Source organism: Lithobates pipiens, unplaced genomic scaffold (genome assembly GCF_037356315.1).
Source record: "Lithobates pipiens isolate NorthernLeopardFrog02 unplaced genomic scaffold, aLitPip1_a1.2 Scaffold_22, whole genome shotgun sequence".
NCBI lineage: Eukaryota > Metazoa > Chordata > Amphibia > Anura > Ranidae > Lithobates > Lithobates pipiens.
In genome coordinates this window covers 344,827,295-344,846,778 of record NW_027507784.1, presented here as the reverse complement: position 1 = coordinate 344,846,778, position 19,484 = coordinate 344,827,295, and the positions used below count along the sequence as shown (strand labels likewise).

Here is a 19,484-nt window from a genome sequence, read left to right as displayed (position 1 = left end):
GGAGAAGGTGGAGAGGGAGGAGAGATGGGTGCAGAGAGATAAAGAGGCAGAGTACACTGGGAGGGAGAGGGGAAGGAGGAGAGGAGAGGAGAGGGGAAGAAGAGCTGAGGAGAGAGTACAGAGGGAGGAGGATCGGAATACGGTTCTCTCTCGCTTTTGTTTTCTTTATTGATCAGTGCAGAGTTCCCCTTGTTGTTTTCCACAATCCTAGAATACTGACTGCCCAAATTGTGAGATAAATAACCAATGTGCGCGTTTTTTTTTTTTTTTTTTTTTCTTTTAGTGAATTGACTTTAATCATTTATCTCAATTGTTTTGTGACATTTACTTCATATAGTTACATAAGTTGTAATAATTCACTGTAAATTCAATACTTTACTTTTGAATAGACCTTTTTTATCTTCTCATACATCCCTCATCCCGGCCCCCATCCCTCATCCCAGTAACCATCCTCATCCCGGCCTTCATCCCGGTCCCCATCCCTCATCCCGGCCTTCATCCCAGGACCCATCCCTCATCCCGGCCTTCATCCCAGGACCCATCCCTCATCCCGGCCTTCATCCCAGGACCCATCCCTCATCCTGGCCTTCATCCCGGCCCCCATCCCTCATCCCAGTACCCATCCCTCATCCCGGCCTTCATCCCGGCCCCCATCCCCTCATCCCAGTACCCATCCCTCATCCCGGCCTTCATCCCGGTCCCCATCCCTCATCCCGGCCTTCATCCCAGGACCCATCCCTCATCCCGGCCTTCATCCCGGTCCCCATCGCTCATCCCTGTCCCCATCCCTCATCCCGGCCTTCATCCCTGTCCTCATCCCGACCCCCATTTCTTCTTATGCCACGTACACACGATCGGAATTTCGGCCAGCAAGAGACCGATGAGAGCTTTTCATCCGAAAATGCGATCGTGTGTATGCTCCATCGGAATCCACGCAAAAAATCACGCATGCTCAGATTCAACTACGAGACGGAAGCTATTGGCTGCTGGGTATTGAATTTTCTTTTTCTAGTCCCGTCGTACGCGTTGTACGTCACCGCCTTCTTGGCGGTCGGAATTTGGTGTGACCGTGTGTATGCAAGACAGCTTGAGCGGAATTCCGTCAGGAAAACCATCAGAGCTTTTTCCGACCATAATTCCGATCGCGTGTACGCGGCATTAGTCATGGGTCTCGGATGTAAAGCGATTCTAATGGAGACATTCTATCTTGATAAATACAATTCATGGATCATCTGTTTTACCTTCGATCTGCCTGACATATTTCATAAAGGGCAAAACAAACGCTCATAATAGAGAGATCATTCAATGTTCCCGGCTCTGACAGTTCTACGTTATTGTCGGGATTGGAATTAAGAGCTCTAAATAGAAAAATAATCTCCTTTTAATTAATTTATTATCCTCGGGATGGATACAGTTTACTGAGTGCCATCGGCATCTAGGTGTAAGCAAGTGAACCTGTCATCACAGATCTCTATATGGTAACTACAGCATGCTGAGTCCTGTGTGACCCTTCCAGGTGTTTATTCCTCTCACAGAGATCCCGGGACTCCCCCCTGACAATGCCGGCATCTGCATTTGGATCCACCGACCGCAATGCAGGGGGTATTATTGCATCCGACCCCAATCCTGGGGATTGTTATTGCATCTGCCGACACCAATGCTAGGTGTATTATTGCATCCACTGACTCTAATGCTGAGGGTTATTATTGCATCCACCGACACCAATGCTGGGGGTATTATTGCATCCACGACACCAATGCTGGGGGTATTATTGCATCCAAGACACCAATGCTGGGGGTATTATTGCATCCACCGACACCAATGCTGGGGGTATTCTTGCATCCACCGACAACAATGCTGGGGGTATTATTGCATCCAACGACACCAATGCTGGGGGTTGTTATTGCATCTGACCCCAATCCTGGGGATTGTTATTGCATCTGCTGACACCAATGCTAGGGGTATTATTGCATCCACTGACTCTAATGCTGAGGGTTATTATTGCGTCCACTGACACCAATGTTGGGGATATTATTGCATCCACTGACACCAATGCTGGGGGTTAGTCTTACGTTCATTGACACCAGTGCGGAAGTATTATTGCATCCAACGACACCAATGCTGGGGGGTATTATTGCATCCAACGACACCAATGCTGGGGGTATTATTGCATCCACCGACACCAATGCTGGGGGTATTATTGCATCCACCGACACCAATGCTGGGGGTATTATTGCATCCACCGACACCAATGCTGGGGGTATTATTGCATCCAATGACACCAATGCTGGGGGTTAGTCTTACGTTCATTGACACCAGTGCGGAAGTATTATTGCATCCAACGACACCAATGCTGGGGGTATTATTGCATCCACCGACACCAATGCTGGGGGTATTATTGCATCCAACGACACCAATGCTGGGGGTATTATTGCATCCAACGACACCAATGCGGGGGGTATTATTGCATCCACCGACACCAATGCTGGGGGTATTATTGCATCCACCGACACCAATGCTGGGGGTATTATTGCATCCACCGACACCAATGCTGGGGGTATTATTGCATCCACCGACACCAATGCTGGGGGTATTATTGCATCCACCGACACCAATGCTGGGGGTATTATTGCATCTAATGACACCAATGCTAGGGGTATTATTGCATCCACCGACATCAATGCTGGGGGTATTATTGCATCCACCGACACCAATGCTGGGGGTTGTTATTGCATCCGACCCCAATCCTGTAGATTGTTATTGCATCCGACCCCAATCCTGTGGATTGTTATTGCATCTGCCAACACCAATGCTAGGGGTATTATTGCATCCACTGACTAATGCTGAGGGTTATTATTGCGTCCACTGACACCAATGTTGGGGATATTATTGCATCCACTGACACCAATGCCGGGGATATTATTGCATCCACTGATACCAATGCTGGGGGTTATTCTTGCGTTCATTGACACCAGTGCGGAAGTATTATTGCGTCCACTGACCAATGTTTGGGGTTATTACTATTACCACTGCTGGAGGTTATTATTACATCCACTGGCACCAATGGTGTGGGTTATTATTGCATCCAGTGGTACCAGTACTGGGGGTTATAACTGAATCCACTGACACCAATCTTGGGGGTTAGTATTGAATCCACTGACACCAACTGTGATAGACTCACCCGGGACAGAGGCTTTTGGCGGGAACTGAATGCATACTGACTAAGGGCCCTGGTATTTGAGGGAGCTACAAGCATTTGGGAAGATATTATTATGTAATGCAAAAGGACATTATTAAGGAGTCCATGATGGCCTTTGCCAGCTTGGCACTCAGTGGACAGATGTATGTGAAAGGAATGCTGATTAATGAGATCTGGAATGTTTATTGTGCTCATTAACACACCTTTGTCTCCTAGCAAACTATTGGGGGATGTGTCTCTACTTATGTGTATTGTAAGGTGGGAGTGAAGAGACAGCAAGTCTACCCTGAAAGGTCATATCTCTGAGTCGCCAAGTCTGGGTAAATGATTACATAACTAGCTCATGTTAATTAGGTTTCTGGTTACAGTTTGTATTGTCAGCCTGATGTATATATTTGTGTGTCATCTCAAATAAATCAGTTCAGCAACCAAACAAGTATTGCCTTGTTTGTTGTTGGGAGTGGTTGGAATATCTGATACCTATTTTCAGACTGGGAGGAAGCGGTGTATGACGAAAGCACTCAGTTGGAGTGTGGGACGTTTTGTTACACCGATCTTGCGGGTTATTATTGAATCTACTGACACCGATATTGAGGGTTATTATTGCATCCACTGACACCAATGCTAGGGGGGTTATTATTGAGTTCACTGACACCAATGCAGGGGGTTATTATTGTGTTCACTGACGCAAATGCTGGGGGTTATTATTATGTTCACTGACACCAATGCTGGGGGTTATTATCGTGTTCACTGACACCAATGCTGGGGTTATTGTTATGTTCACTGGCACCAATGCTGGGGGTTATTATCGTGTTGTCAGGGCTGGCTTAGCCCTTCCTTCTCTGGGCTGGCTGCTCAGCTCTCTTCTCTTTCCACAGTTACCAGCTGTTCCCAATGATGCTCGTCTGACCTGCCTATTTAAAGCCTTCCAGTTCACTCTTTCATTTGCCTTCGCGTTGGTCACATCACTAGGAACCATCTCCTGCTGTTTGTTTCAAGACTGGCTTGCTGACATCCCTCCTGGCTTCTATCCTGCTTGCAGTTGCTCTCCTTGGATCCCTGACGTCTGGACTGGCTGACTACACGATCTGGTTTATGAAATTTGGACTTGCTGACTACCCGATCTGGCTACTGGACTCTGGCTATGCTTGACTACGCTTTTACCTATTTACCTTTTTATTTTTATTAATAAACAAGTGTGATTTGATTGTGCTTCTGTCTGTTTCATGGTTCCTGACACGTGTTCACTGACACCAATGCTGGGGGTTATTATCGTGTTCACTGACACCAATGCTGGGGGTTATTATCGTGTTCACTGACGCCAGTGCTGGGGGTTATTATTGTGTTCACTGACGCCAGTGCTGGGGGTTATTATTGTGTTCACTGACGCCAGTGCTGGGGGTTATTATTGTGTTCACTGACGCCAGTGCTGGGGGTTATTATTGTGTTCACTGACGCCAGTGCTGGGGGTTATTATTGTGTTCACTGACGCCAGTGCTGGGGGTTATTATTGTGTTCACTGACGCCAGTGCTGGGGGTTATTTTTGTGTTCACTGACGCCAGTGCTGGGGGTTATTATTGTGTTCACTGACGCCAGTGCTGGGGGTTATTATCGTGTTCACTGACGCCAGTGCTGGGGGTTATTACTGTGTTCACTGACGCCAATTCTGGGGGTTATTATCTTGTTCACTGACACCAATGCTGGGGGTTATTATCGTGTTCACTGACGCCAGTGCTGGGGGTTATTGTGTTCACTGACGCCAGTGCTGGGGGTTATTATTGTGTTCACTGACACCAATGCTGGGGGTTATTATTGTGTTCACTGACGCCAATGCTGGGGGTTATTATTGTGTTCACTGACGCCAATGCTGGGGGTTATTATTGTGTTCACTGACGCCAGTGCTGGAGGTTATTATTGTGTTCAATGACGCCAGTGCTGGGGGTTATTCTTGTGTTCACTGACACCACTGCTGGGGGTTATTCTTGTGTTCACTGACACCAATGCTGGGGGTTATTATTGTGCTCACTGACACCAATGCTGGGGGTTATTCTTGTGTTCACTGACACCAATGCTGGGGGTTATTCTTGTGTTCACTGACACCAATGCTGGGGGTTATTATTGCATCTAGTGACACCAATGCTGGAGGTTATTGTACTCCAACCTCTTCAGTGTATATTGCAATAGATTGCAAAAAAATGCAGTAGGACTAACAGTGTTGGCCGATGAGTTACGAAATTGCGTTGCTATTGTGCAGCCCTCTGGAGGTGATGGGGGCCACACTTGAAGCCCTCTATAACTTTCAGGTTGATCACCATTGGTCTGAGAGGTAAATTAACATTACAGATGAGAGCAAAGCGTTTATAAAATATTTATATATATTTCCCGCCATTTCATTGTATGTTTTTCTATTTATTTTTTGTTCAACATAAAAGGGCGCTGTATACCTGCCAAGTGAGGGCGAGCGCTCAGAGAGGTTTTCCTCGGCATGCAGACGATGACCGCTCCGGGCTGGAGAGTTGTTATGTAAAGTTCCGCCGCAGCGAGATGAAAAGTTCAACAAAAAACATTTGAAGAGCCGACGCGCTTCGTATTTCACCTCCGAGCTCCGAATTCACCTTTTTAATCCGCCACGCTACCCCATCCTGCCGCGGAATATCACAGAGCGCCTGACTCGCTGCAGGGGGGGGGGGGGGGTACGAGACCGAATGAACGATTGCTTACCTTGGCCTGCGAAGAGGCGTCCGATCCTCTGATCACGCCGGGTCGCGGCGTAGAGCTGACAGCCCCTCCTGTGAGAATTCTTTTGTTCTCGGAATACACAGCCGTCTGAAGACGCAGAGACTCTCCGGAACATCCGCGAGCGCGATTAGCCTCTTCACCACTCAGGAGGGAGAAAAAAAAAAATCCTGCGTACAACCATCGGCGAGTTCAGCTCTGATCACAGCGATGTCGGCCGCGTCAATGTTTGTTTTTTTTTTTTCCTCTTCTTGACGAAGTGACACTTTGCGTTTTCAAGTCTATTTCAAAGACGGCGAGAAAACCTTTATACGCCAAACGCGCTTCTGTATTTGCACGCGCCGAGCGAAGGGGAAAACGAGTCTTCGCTGAACTGTTATTGCAATGTTTACCTTACGGGGGAATTTTATTTTGGCTTTTTTGTATATTTTTTTTTTCTTTATTGTCAGTGCGAAAAAATAACATTTTTGAAATCCTAAAATATAAAAATATAAAAGCCGTGCTCAGTCATGAAACGGCTTAACCACCTGCTTACCGGGCACTTAAACCCCCCTCCTGCCCAGACCAATTTTCAGCTTTCAGCGCTGATGCACTTTGAATGACAATTGCGCGGTCATACAACACTGTACCCAAATGAAATTTTTATCATTTTTTCCCCACAAATAGAGCTTTCTTTTGGTGGTATTTAATTACAGCTCGGAGTTTTATTTTTTGCTAAACAAACAAAAAAAGATGCAAAAAAAAAAATCATGTTTAATAGTTTGTTATAAAATTTTGCAAGCAGGTCATTTTTCTCCTTCATTGAAATGCGCTGATGAGGCGGCACTGGTGGGCACTGATGGGCGGCACTGGTGGGCACTAATAGGCACAGTTAAGGCGACACTAATAGGCACAGATAAGGTGGCACCGATAGGCACAGATAAGGCAGTACTGATGGGCACAGATAAGGCGGCACGGATGGGTGGCACGGATGGGTGGCACTAAGGGGCACTGATAGGTACCACTGATAGATGGGACTGATGGGCACTGATAGGTGGCTCTGATAGGTGGCTCTGCTGGGCACTGATGGGCGGCACTGATGGGCACTGATGGGCACTGGTAGATGACACTGATGGGCACGGATATGTGGCACTGAGGTGCAGCAATGTTGTTGAGGCAGATTGTGGGCACTGATAGGTGGCACTGTGGGTACTGATGTATGGCACTGTGGGCACTGATGTATGGCACTGCTGGGTGGCATTATGGGCACTGATGGGTGGCACTGCTGGGTGGCACTTTATTAATGCTCTGGGGGTTACTGGCAGGGGGCATTCGGCTATAGCACGGATCTCAAGAGGTTAAAGTAGCATTAAACCCTCAACATTCTATAGCCTACCACATGGAATACAATAGAATAAACATTCCCCAGTAATCTATTTCTTAAAAGAGAAGTATACATAATTTTTTTTTTTTTTTATGGGGGAGGGAATCTTACCTACAGTGGGAGAAAATAATGATTGTTTCCCCTGCAGATTGTGTACGTTTTGCCCACTTACACAGAAATGAAGGGTCTATAATTTTTTATTATAGGTGTATTTTATATGATAGAGGCAGAATATCAACCAAAAATCCAGAAAAAACACGATACAAATGTTATAAATGGAGTTGCAGTAAAATAAGTATTTGACCCCCCCAGAAAAACGTGACTTGGTGAGAAACCCTTGTTGGTGATCACAGAGGTCAGACGTTTCTTGTAGGGGGTGATGAGGTTCGCACATCTCAGGAGGGATTTTGCTCCTCTCTTCTCTACAGATCTTCTCTAAATCTTTAAGGTTTCTTGGCTGTCTCTTGGCAACTCGAAGTTTCAGCTCCCTCCATAAATTTTCTATAGGATGAAGGTCTGGAGACTGGCTAGGCCACTCCATGACCTTAATGTGCTTCTTCTTCCTGAGCCACTCCTTTTGTTGCCTTGGCGGGATGTTTTGGGTCATTGTCATGCTGGAAGACCCATCCATGACCCATCATGTTTCCACCTCCGTGCTTGACTGTAGGGATGGTAGTCTTTGGGTCATAGTCACCATTTTTCTTCCTCCAAACACAGCGAGTCGAGGTAATGCCAAAGAACTCAATTTTGGTCTCATCTGACCACAGAACTTTCTCCCCCCCCCCCCCCCCCCAATCCTTCTCTGAATCATTTAGATGTTCATTGGCAACTTCAGATGGTCCTTTACATGGCATTGTCCTGCTGGAAGACCCATCCATGACCCATCTTCAGTGTTGTGGCTGAGGGAAGAAGGTTCTCATCCAAGATGGAGTTCTTGGGGTCATAGTCAGCATTTTTCTTCCTCCAAACATGGCGAGTCCCCCTCCTCAAGAAGGCCCATGTACAGTCATGCCAATGAACCTCTAAATGATTCAGAGAAGGATCGGGGGGGGAAAGTGTTGTGGTCTGATGAGACCAAAATGAAGCTCTCCGGCATTAACTAGACTCGCCGTGTCAAGTGAAAAAGGTGAAACCTCTTGTAGAGCACACACGGCCCCCTGGTAAAACTGTAGCAGATATTTGGGTGCAGAGACCCCACAGATGCAGTCGCCTATCTGGTGTGCTTCCATTAAAAAAAAAAAAAAATTACAATCGTTATCTCTCCTCTCAGGGTTGGTGGGTGCAGACACTTGTGCCCCCCCCCCCCCCCCCATGGTACGTTGCTTTGTGCCGTGTGCCGTCTGACAATCTCAGCATGAACCCACATTGGTGATCGATCATTCTGCACAGAACATTCTCTGCACTCAGCGCCGGCTTCCGGACTGAGAAGAGCACAATGCATCACACTGCGTCCAGAGGAGAGCCGTCTATACAGGCGGGGGGTGGGGGGAGACAGATAGAGAGAGAGGGAGGGGGGGACATTATAAAACTGTAGAATTAAAAATGGACTCATGTTGCCCTTTTGTATTGCCACTTACCTCCTCCCCAAAAAGCTGCCCTAGAGCTGCCCCCTCCTATACAAACTCAATTTCTTTGGCAATGCTAAAATGAAGAGGGATAGTGGAGAGGAGAGGAAGGAGAGTGAAGAGGGAGAGGAGAGTGAGGAGGGAGAGGAGAGGAAGGAGAGTGAGGAGGGAGAGGAGAGGAAGGAGAGTAAGGAGAGTGAGGAGGGAGAGGAGAGGAAGGAGAGTGAAGAGGGAGAGGAGAGTGAGGAGGGAGAGGAGAGGAAGGAGAGTGAGGAGGGAGAGGAGAGGAAGGAGAGTAAGGAGAGTGAGGAGGGAGAGGAGAGGAAGGAGAGTGAAGAGGGAAAGGAGAGAGGGAGGAGAGTGAGCTTCTCTAAATCCTTAAGGTTTCTTGGCTGTCGCTTGGCAACTCGAAGTTTCAGCTCCCTCCATACATTTTCTATAGGATTAAGTTCTGGAGCCTCGCTAGGACATTCCATGACCTTAATGTGCTTCTTCTTGAGCCACTTGTTTATTGCCTTGGCATGTTTTGGGTCATTGTCATGCTAGAAGACCCATCCACGACCCATCTTCAGTGTTCTGGCTGAGGAAAGAAGGTTCTCATCCAAGGTTTTACAATACATGGCCCCGTCCATTGGCCCCTCAATGTGGCAAAGTCTCCCTGTACCTTTAGCAGAGAAACAGCCCCAAAGCATCATGTTCCCCCCTCCGTGTGTGACTGTAGGGATGGTGTTCATGTTCTCACCTCCGTGTGTGACTGTAGGGATGGTGTTCTTGGGGTCATAGTCAGCATTTTTCTTCCTCCAAACACGGTGAGTCAAGTTAATGCCAAAGAGCTGAATTTTGGTCTCATCTGACCACAGAACTTTCCCCCCCAATCCTTCGCTGAATCATTTAGATGTTCATTGGCAAACTTCAGGCGGACCTGTACATGTGTCTTCCTGAGGAGGGGAACCTGTACATGTGTCTTCCTGAGGAGGGGGACCTGTACATGTGTCTTCCTGAGGAGGGGGACCTGTACATGTGTCTTCCTGAGGAGGGGGACCTGTCCATGTGTCTTCCTGAGGAGGGGGACCTGTCCATGTGTCTTCCTGAGGAGCGGGACCTGTCCATGTGTCTTCCTGAGAAGGGGGACCTGTACATGTGTCTTCCTGAGGAGGCGGACCTGTCCATGTGTCTTCCTGAGGAGGCGGACCTGTCCATGTGTCTTCCTGAGGAGGCGGACCTGTACATGTGTCTTCCTGAGGAGGCGGACCTGTACATGTGTCTTCCTGAGGAGGCGGACCTGTCCATGTGTCTTCCTGAGGAGGGGGACCTGTCCATGTGTCTTCCTGAGGAGGGGGACCTGTACATGTGTCTTCCTGAGGAGGGGGACCTGTCCATGTGTCTTCCTGAGGAGGGGGACCTGTCCATGTGTCTTCCTGAGGAGGGGGACCCGTCCATGAGCATTCCTGAGGAGGGGGACCCGTCCATGTGTCTTCCTGAGGAGGGGGACCTGTACATGTGTCTTCCTGAGGAGGGGGACCTGTACATGTGTCTTCCTGAGGAGGGGGACCTGTACATGTGTCTTCCTGAGGATGGGGACCTGTCCATGTGTCTTCCTGAGGAGGGGGACCCGTCCATGAGCATTCCTGAGGAGGGGGACCTGTCCATGTGTCTTCCTGAGGAGGGGGACCTGTACATGTGTCTTCCTGAGGAGGGGGACCTGTACATGTGTCTTCCTGAGGAGGGGGACCTGTACATGTGTCTTCCTGAGGAGGGGGACCTGTACATGTGTCTTCCTGAGGAGGGGGACCTGTACATGTGTCTTCCTGAGGAGGGGGACCTGTACATGTGTCTTCCTGAGGAGGGGGACCTGTACATGTGTCTTCCTGAGGAGGGGGACCTGTACATGTGTCTTCCTGAGGAGGGGGACCTGTACATGTGTCTTCCTGAGGAGGGGGACCTGTACATGTGTCTTCCTGAGGAGGGGGACCTGTACATGTGTCTTCCTGAGGAGGGGGACCTGTACATGCGTCTTCCTGAGGAGGGGACCTGTACATGTGTCTTCCTGAGGAGGGGGAGTCGCCATGTTTGGAGGAAGAAAAGTTTTTCTTGCTGGTTTTTATCAGGAAGGTTTAGAACATCTTTGTGGCTGTCTTGGTCTCCTTTGGGTAGAGTCCTCCCCACCATGTCCTGTCCAGGTGATCGCTGCTTCTTGTACTTCTCTCCTCTCTTCTGAAGGTTCAGCTCCATTTCCTCATTACATAGGCAGATTGTGCTTCCTCCTCCGCAGCGCTGTACAATGACCTCACTCACCGCCGTTCTTCTTCTTTTTTTTTTTTTCCTACACAGAGCCTCAGTTTGAGACTGAATGCCATTATATCGATGGGACGGTCGGGCAGTTCCGGTCTTGGATTGGTGGAGATTCTTCGGAGCGGTGTGGAGCGTTTGGAGGGTTTGACAGGGCGGAGTTCTGGGCCTACGCCGACTACAAGTACTTGGCCGTCCTATTTAAAGACAGACCAGAAATTCTACAGGTAAGACGAATGAGGGGGCAGAGGGACATGGTAATGTCTTTAAAGTGGAACTTCACATTCCGCAATCAACATTTGTAGTCCTTATTAGACATGGGCACTGCCGAAAAACTTTGTTTGTTTTTCGTTTCATTTGTTTGTTTGTTGTTTTCTGTTTTTTTGGGGGTCATTCGTTATGATCAAAATTCGTAAAATTTGAAAATCCATCAATTAGAAAATTCGAAAATTAAAAAAAACAAAAATCCTGGAAATTTAAAATAATAACAAACTATTAAATGATAGGTATTGGAATTTCCTTTTAAATTTGTCTGTTGGTGAAGGTAAGGAATACGAATTCATCCGAAGTTCCGAATTTTCCTAAATAAGGAATGCCGCATCTAAACTAATGGAACGTAAGGAATTAATCATAATAAATGAACAATAATTATAAAAACGTTTTATTATTATTATTAATTTGTTCCTTTCCATTTGTTTAGATGCGACATTTGTTATTTCGGATAAATTCATATTGATATAACGAATATGAATAACAAATGTTGCATCTAAACAAATGGAATGGAACAAATTAATAATAATAATAAAACATTTTTATAATTATTGTTAATTTATTATTATTAATTCCTTACGTTCCATTCGTTTAGATGCGGCATTCCTTATTTAGGAAAATTTGGAACTTCGGATGAATTCGTATTCCTTACCTTCACCAACAGCCAAATTTGAAAGGTAAATTCCAATACCTATTATTTAATAGTTAGTGTTAGTTAACCAGTTGCCGCCCGCCCACCGTCAAATGATGGCGGGGCAGTGCGGCTCTCGTTCTGGGAAGACATGATATGACGGCGTCCCGAAAATGGCCGCTCCCGCGCACCCACCACTGTGTCCACCAGTGCCACCAATCAGTGCCCACCACCGCCCTCAATCACTGCCCACAAGTGCCACCTATCAGTGCCCATTAGCGATGTCAGTCAGTGCTGGCTATCAGTGCCCATCAGTGCTGCCTATCAGTGCCCACCAGTACCGCCTATTAGTGTCCATCAGTGCCACCTGACAGTGCTCATCAGTGCCACCTATCAGTGCTCATTAGCGATGTCAGTCAGTGCTGGCTATCAGTGCTGTCCATCAATGCCCATCAGTGCTGCCTATCAGTGCCCACCAGTACCGCCTATTAGTGTCCATCAGTGCCACCTGACAGTGCTCGTCAGTGCCACCTATCAGTGCCCATAAAGGCAGCATATTAGTGCCTCCTCATCATTGCCCACCAGTTCAGCCTATCAGTGCCCATCAGTGCCGCCTCATCAGTGAAGGAGAAAAATTACTTAGTTACAAAATGTACTGACAGAAACAAAGTAAAAAAAAAAAATTTTTTTTCAAAATGTTTGGTCTTTATTTTTTACTTAAAAAACAAAAAAAAAAAAAAACAGCAGTGATTAAATACCACCAAAAGAAAGCTCTGTTTGTGTGAAGATAATGTTAAAAATCTCATATGAGTACAGTGTATCATGACCGCGCAATTGTCATTCAAAGTGCGACAGCGCTGAAAGGTGAAAAATGGTGCCTGGGCAGGAAGAAGGGGTGTGCCCGGTAGACAAGTGGTTAAAGTAGAACTATAGGCAAAACTTTTTTTTTTTTTTTTCCCCATTTTGGATAGAGCAGCTTTTTTTCCCGCCATCTCTGTTCCTTTGTAGAGATTTCCCTTCACTTCCTGTCCCATAGCCAAACAGGAAGTGACAGGAAATCCCTGAAAACTAAGGGATTTTCTTGAGGAGACCCCCCCCCCCAGAACACCAGAACTAGTGTCCCCATTGGAAGATTTCCCCTCTATTACTTTTCTGGGGACAACACAAAATTTGTGATTTTCTTTCATTTTCAATGATGACGGCAAATGGAGAGGATGAGTTTCCCTGATGGGGACACAGACAGCAATAAAGACCTGACGGGTCTTCTCCACTCACTTTTCCCTCAGTTTAGGCCGATACGTATTCTTCTACATATTTTTGGTAATGCAAATCGCAATATTGATTGGTTTGTGCAAAAGTTATAGCGCCTCCAAATAGGGGATAGATTTATGGCATTTTTATTATTATTTTTTTTTACCGGTAATGGCGGCAATCTGCGATTTTTATTAATGATTTTTTTTTTTTATGAATTTTTTTATTTTATTTATTTTATTTATTTTTTTATCGTGACTGTGAGATTATGGCGGCCACATCGGACACTTTTGACACTATGTTGGGGCCATTGTCATTTATACAGCGATCAGTGCTATAAAAATGCGCTGATTACTGTGTAAAATGGCACTGGCAGGGAAGGGGTTAAACACTAGGGGGCGATCAAGGAGTTAAGTGTGTCCTAGGGAGTAATTTTAACTGGGGGGGGGGGGAGTGGGCTACCACTGACATGACAGCGATGACGGGGAGCAGTAGATCTCTGTCATGTCACTAAGCAGAAGAGGGAAATTACGCCATTCTGTGGCTCCGTGACACGATCATCGGGACACCGGTGGACATAGAGTCCACGGGACCCGTGGGCGCGGTCACGCTGTACGCGGCCGGGCGCACGTGCCCACTAACCCCACCAATTAAAGGTGATATACAGGTATGCCCATTTGCCCACCGCTGCCATTGCGCCGATGTATATCGGCGTGCAGCAGTCAGCAAGTGGTTAAATATCTTATTATATAGATTCAGTGATGTCATCACTGGGCCTCTGTTCTTCTCTATACAATGCGGGCAGATCATCACAGCCCCCCCACCCCTCACCCCTACCCTCCCGTCTCAGTTATCCTCTCAACAGCCCTCAATCTGGATGCAAGCAGTGGGTGGGCTCTTGGGAGGAGTCATGCAAATATCAACACGCCTAGAAGAGGTAAATGTCAGTCTGGAGGAGTGGGCCGTTCCTAGGTAGACTGCGTTTTGCACGGTTACGCCCACATGTGATGCCGAGCCTCCATGACCGAAGGAACTGAAATCCAATAAGTGAAAAGGGCGGGGCCAGGGACAGTTGGGCTGGAGGAGGAAAGGCGTTGCAAGAGCCTGACAATCACAGGCATGACTCCTAGAGGCAGAGGCATGATGGGATTTCACCACAGCTGGAGTGCAGAGGTTGCCTTCTGGTCAGTGGCGGAATTATCAGGGTCGCAACAGTCGCAGTTGCGACTGGGCCCTGGAATTCCATCACTGTGGGGGGGCCCCGGCATGGTTGCTATCCACAGGGCTGTGAGTGGAGAGTGTGTCTCTCATGTAACAGCAGCACAGAGACACCGGGAGTGAAGTTCAATTTTCCCTCATCTTCTCTCGCACGGGATACAAAACACACAGCTGATCTGCTCCCCCTTCGGCCCCCCCTCCCCTCCTCTCTCCTGTGTTCTCCGCGGGAAATGTGAGCTTGTTAGCTTCACACCTGAATGCCCGCGGAGAACACAGGAGAGAGGAGGGGAGGGGGGCCGAAGGGGGAGCAGATCAGCTGTGTGTTTTGTGTCCCGTGCGAGAGAGGACGAGGGAAAATGAAACTTCACTCCCGGTGTCTCTGTGCTGCTGTTACATGAGAGACACGCTCTCCACTCACAGCCGTGCTGACCCCTCTCCAGTGTGTGTGTAGACTCAGGAAGATCTCGCCGCCCATCAACATCATAGAGCTGCTGATCGCTGCCTCCCCCCAGGTGCGGGGGGGGGGTACAGAGATCTGCTGGGGGCCAAGGTGCACAGCGGAGTCCAGCAAGGTACAGAGAAACCTCTTTAAGGGGGGTGACTGTCTAGGGACCCTAAAGTAAGGCGGCGTACACACGCGGGGACTGTCTGCCGAAACTAAGTTCGTCAAACAGTCCGCTCAAACTTTTGAATGAACGAACACGCCCACACACGGCACTTTTTGAGCGGACAAATACGGCAAACTTTGTTCGTCGTACTAAGTCCGCGCAACTTTAGAAATGAGCGGACTCGCCCACACACGAGGCAACAGTCCGCTCATTTCGAGCGCGTGTGCAGGTAGCCGGGGCCCAGAAGAAGGCGCGGTGGCCCGGCAGAAGAACGGAAGGCGGCGACAGAAGAACGGAAGGCGGCGACAGAAGACCGGGCCACCGCCTGCAAAAGAGCTATAAGAAGGCGCGGTGGCCCGGCAGAAGAACCGAAGAGGGGGACAAGACCCCCGAAGTCGGGAGAAGAGGCCGGCGGCGGGGAGGAAGAAAGCCGGACTCCTCCGCTAGCAAAAGAGCTACAAGAAGATAGCGGAGGAGTCCGGCGAGAAGACCCCCGAAGACGGAAGACCCCCGGAGCTGTGCAATAAAATATTTTATCTCGTGTGTTGTTTTTTTTTGGGTACTTTTATTTTACAGGTGAATGGGTAGGGGTACATTGTACCCCATACTCATTCACATAGGGTGGGGGGCCGGTATCCGGGGGCCCCCTTATTAAAGGGGGCTCCCGGATTCCGATAAGCCCCCCCGCCCGCAGACCCCGACAACCAACGGCCAGGGTTGTCGGGAAGAGGCTCTTGTCCTCATCAACATGGGGACAAGGTGCTTTGGGGTGGGGGGGCCGCGGGCCCCCCCTTCCCCAAGGCACCCCCCATGTTGAGGGCACGCGGCCTGGTACGGCTCAGGAGGGGGGGCGCGCTCGCTCGCCCCCCTTTCCTGGCCGGCCGGGTAGCGTGCTCGGACAAGGGTCTGTTGTGGACTTTGGGGGGGGACCCCCACGCCGATTTTTTTCGGCGTTGGGGTTCCCCTTTAAGTCCATTCCAGGCGACGGAGCCCGCGACGTCTCCGTCGCGGGCCCCGCCTACCTGCACACGCGCTCGAAATGAGCAGACTTCCCTCCGAGCGGGAACAGTTTGCTCATTTCGAAAGTAGCCTACACACGGGCGGACTGTTCGCTCAAACCAAGTTTCAGCGGACAGTTTTTCGGAATTTCCGAAAAACTTTGTTCGTCAAACTGTCCGCTGAAACTGTCCGCTGAAGCCCCACACACGAGCGGACTGTCCGCTGAAACACTGTTCAGCGGACAAAGTTGAGCCAACAGTCCGCCCGTGTGTACGCGGCCTAAGGGGGGCTCTCTGGGGACCCTAAAGTAAGGGGGGGGGGTATCTGGAGATCCTGATGTCCAGTACCACCGCCACCCCTCCTCCAGTACCACCACCGTGCCACCCACCTTCAGTACCACCGCCACCCACCTCCAGGACCACCACCCCCCCCCCCCCCCCCCTCCAGTACCACCTCCACCCCCCCTCCAGTACCACCACCGCCACCCACCTCCAGTACCACCGCCACCCCTCTCCAGGATCACCATGCCTCTCCAGTACCATCGCCACCCTCCTCCAGTACCACCATCCCCCTCCAGTACCACCGCCACCCTCTCCAGGACCGCCACCCCTCTCCAGTACCACCACCGCCACCCACCTCCAGTACCACCGCCACCCCTCTCCGGGACCACTATCCCCCTCCAGTACCACCACCGCCACCCACCTCCAGTACCACCGCCACCCCTCTCCAGGACCACCATCCCCCTCCAGTACCACCAGCACCCCTCTCCGGGACCACTATCCCCCTCCAGTACCACCACCGCCACCCACCTCCAGTACCACCACCAGCCCCCCTCCAGTACCACCACCGCCATCCCTCTCCAGGACCACCATCCCCCTCCAGTACCACTGCCACCCCCCTCCATTAACGCCACCCACCTCCAGGACCGCCACCCCCCTCCAGTACCACCACCAGCCCCCCTCCAGTACCACCACCACCACCCAGCTCCAGTACCACCGCCATCCCTCTCCAGGACCACCATCCCCCTCCAATACCACCGCCACCCCCCTCCAGTACCACCACTGCACTGGTGACACAGGTTTCACTCGGGACACAGGCTGCACAGAAATGTTGTACTTTGTTGTACAGTGGAAAAAAATATAGTATCAAAATCATGCTTTTCGGGGGGGGGTTTCTTGCGCCGGGGCCCTGAGGTTTCTAGTTACGCCTCTGCTACTGGTCAGGTGATGCTGGACGTCCTCCAGCCAGGAAATGGGGCGGGGCTCTATCTGACTTGCTGCAGCTTCTAATGCACATCATGAGATGCTCACAGTGTGCAGTGAAATCAGAGGAGGCCATTTCAGTCCTAGAGAGGAGCCGGTACACCTGTGCAACACTGAAAGGAGGGAGTTTTGAAATTACATTAGGGTTGCACCGGTACTAGTATCAGTATCGATACCGAGTACTTGCACATGTATCGTCACTCGTGCAAATGCACCGATACCTGAAACCGATACTTTCAGGCTCGGGCTCTTTGAGCTGTCAGCGGGTCTCCCCGGTGTTAAAGAAGTCCGGTAATTGGAGCTGTCAAAAAAAAAATTAAATCAGCCGGCAATGTTTATTAACAACATTGCTCAGCTGCTGAAACACGAAAATAAAAAGAAACATTGTTTCTTTTTGAATCTTTCTGTTTCTTCATCTGCAGATAAAAGGGATGAACAAATGTTCCTCTGTTTAACCCATTATAAACCCTTAATTTATTCTCCTCCATTTAATTATATTCCTGCTTTCTTTTTTTTTTTTTTTTTTTTTTTTCACGTCTATTTGATAAACGATAAACAATTTAAAACTTTTTTTTGTTAGTGAATATTTTTACACATATATATTAACATATATCAAAAGTCATACAAACAACTCATCAATATATATGTGAGAATATCAGTATAAAAACAGCGCTTTTTTTAAAAAATTTTGTTTTATGATAATGTACGCATATATTGAAGTGGGTGATTTTATGGATCTGTGTGAAATTTTTTAAAAATTAAACAGTATTATGCTATGAGCACACTTTGTTTCATTTTTCATGATAAACTTGGAGGACTGCTTGGGACTGCAACGCTAAGGGGGATATATATGACTTTTACTATATCCAATGAAGTGACTACTCCTTAAGGCTTACCTTATCAGCAGTGTCTGGTGAGTTTAACCCCCTATGGGGTACGCATCGCATGTGGTGAAGCACTCCCGGTTCATGGTGGAAGAAAGGTTGATAGCACTTTGATCACCTTGCAACGCTGATTAGATCACTATAGACACTTTATCTGCACACTTGGGACTTTTTAGTGATTTTTCGTATATTATGGTTTCTACAAAGGACTTTTTTTTAAAAAAGCGCTGTTTTTATACTGATATTCTCACATATATATTGATGAATTGTTTGTATGACTTTTGATATATTTTTACTATAAAATTTGTTTAATGGCTGCTATTATTGTCCGTACTGCTGGGTCTTAATATACTCAGCAGTTATTTAGTATATTGTGGTTCTAGCGTTTATTATATATGCAGGAATCTGCATAAAAAGAAGTGTATATATATATATATATATATATATATATATATATATATATATACACATATATATATATATATATATATATATATATATATACACATATATATATTTTTTTTGTTCACGTGTGTGCGCTCTCCATTTAGGTGAGCGCATATACGTAAGTATATATATATATATATATATATAATATAATTTTGGGAGGTGTGTGAAGGTCCTAGTTTGGCGCAGAGAGGTATATGATAGGCCGTTTAAAATATACCTGTTGTTGTTTATATATTAACATATATTTACACAATTCACATTGAAAAAGCGCAAAATAAAAAAAAATAAAAAATCGATTTATTTAATTTGTAAATAACTTTTCAACGCTTTGTACCATTGCTATTTGATAATTGGTATCGGCGAGTACTAAAAAAAAAAAAAAAAAATTTATTCGTACTCGTAAACAAAATGCTGTCGGTACATCCCTAATTTATAATGTTAAAGCCGCTAAAATATGAGATTTTAGTGATTTGCATTTAACATTTGAGTAAGAAGCTGATGGGGGATGGGCTTCCTTTTGCGGTCTGATTAAACTTTATTGTTCTCAGCTGTTGGAGACCCGAAACACGAGATAAATGTCAAAACATCCTCAAAATCGGCGGAATGAGAATCCCGCGTCCTAACTTTTAATGATTTTTTTTTTTTTTTTGGACGCGGCGCAGTTATTTGTATTTGTTAGAGGGGTTGACGGAGGATCTTGTTCAACACAGTCCAGATGTCCTCCAACGTCTTGAGACGTGTCGGCGTCGTGCCGCGGC

General features: G+C 47.8%; 1 protein-coding gene across 1 annotated transcript in view; it reads left to right on the top strand.

The window, feature by feature from the left end:
• The window catches only part of HSPBAP1 (HSPB1 associated protein 1), a 156,905-nt gene that overhangs the window by 34,573 nt on the left and 102,848 nt on the right, over window positions 1-19,484 (top strand). Inside the window, exon 3 of the mRNA XM_077449727.1 lies at window positions 11,196-11,380. Within this exon, the coding sequence (XP_077305853.1) occupies window positions 11,196-11,380 (185 nt within the window). The remainder of the gene's footprint in view (window positions 1-11,195; window positions 11,381-19,484) is intronic.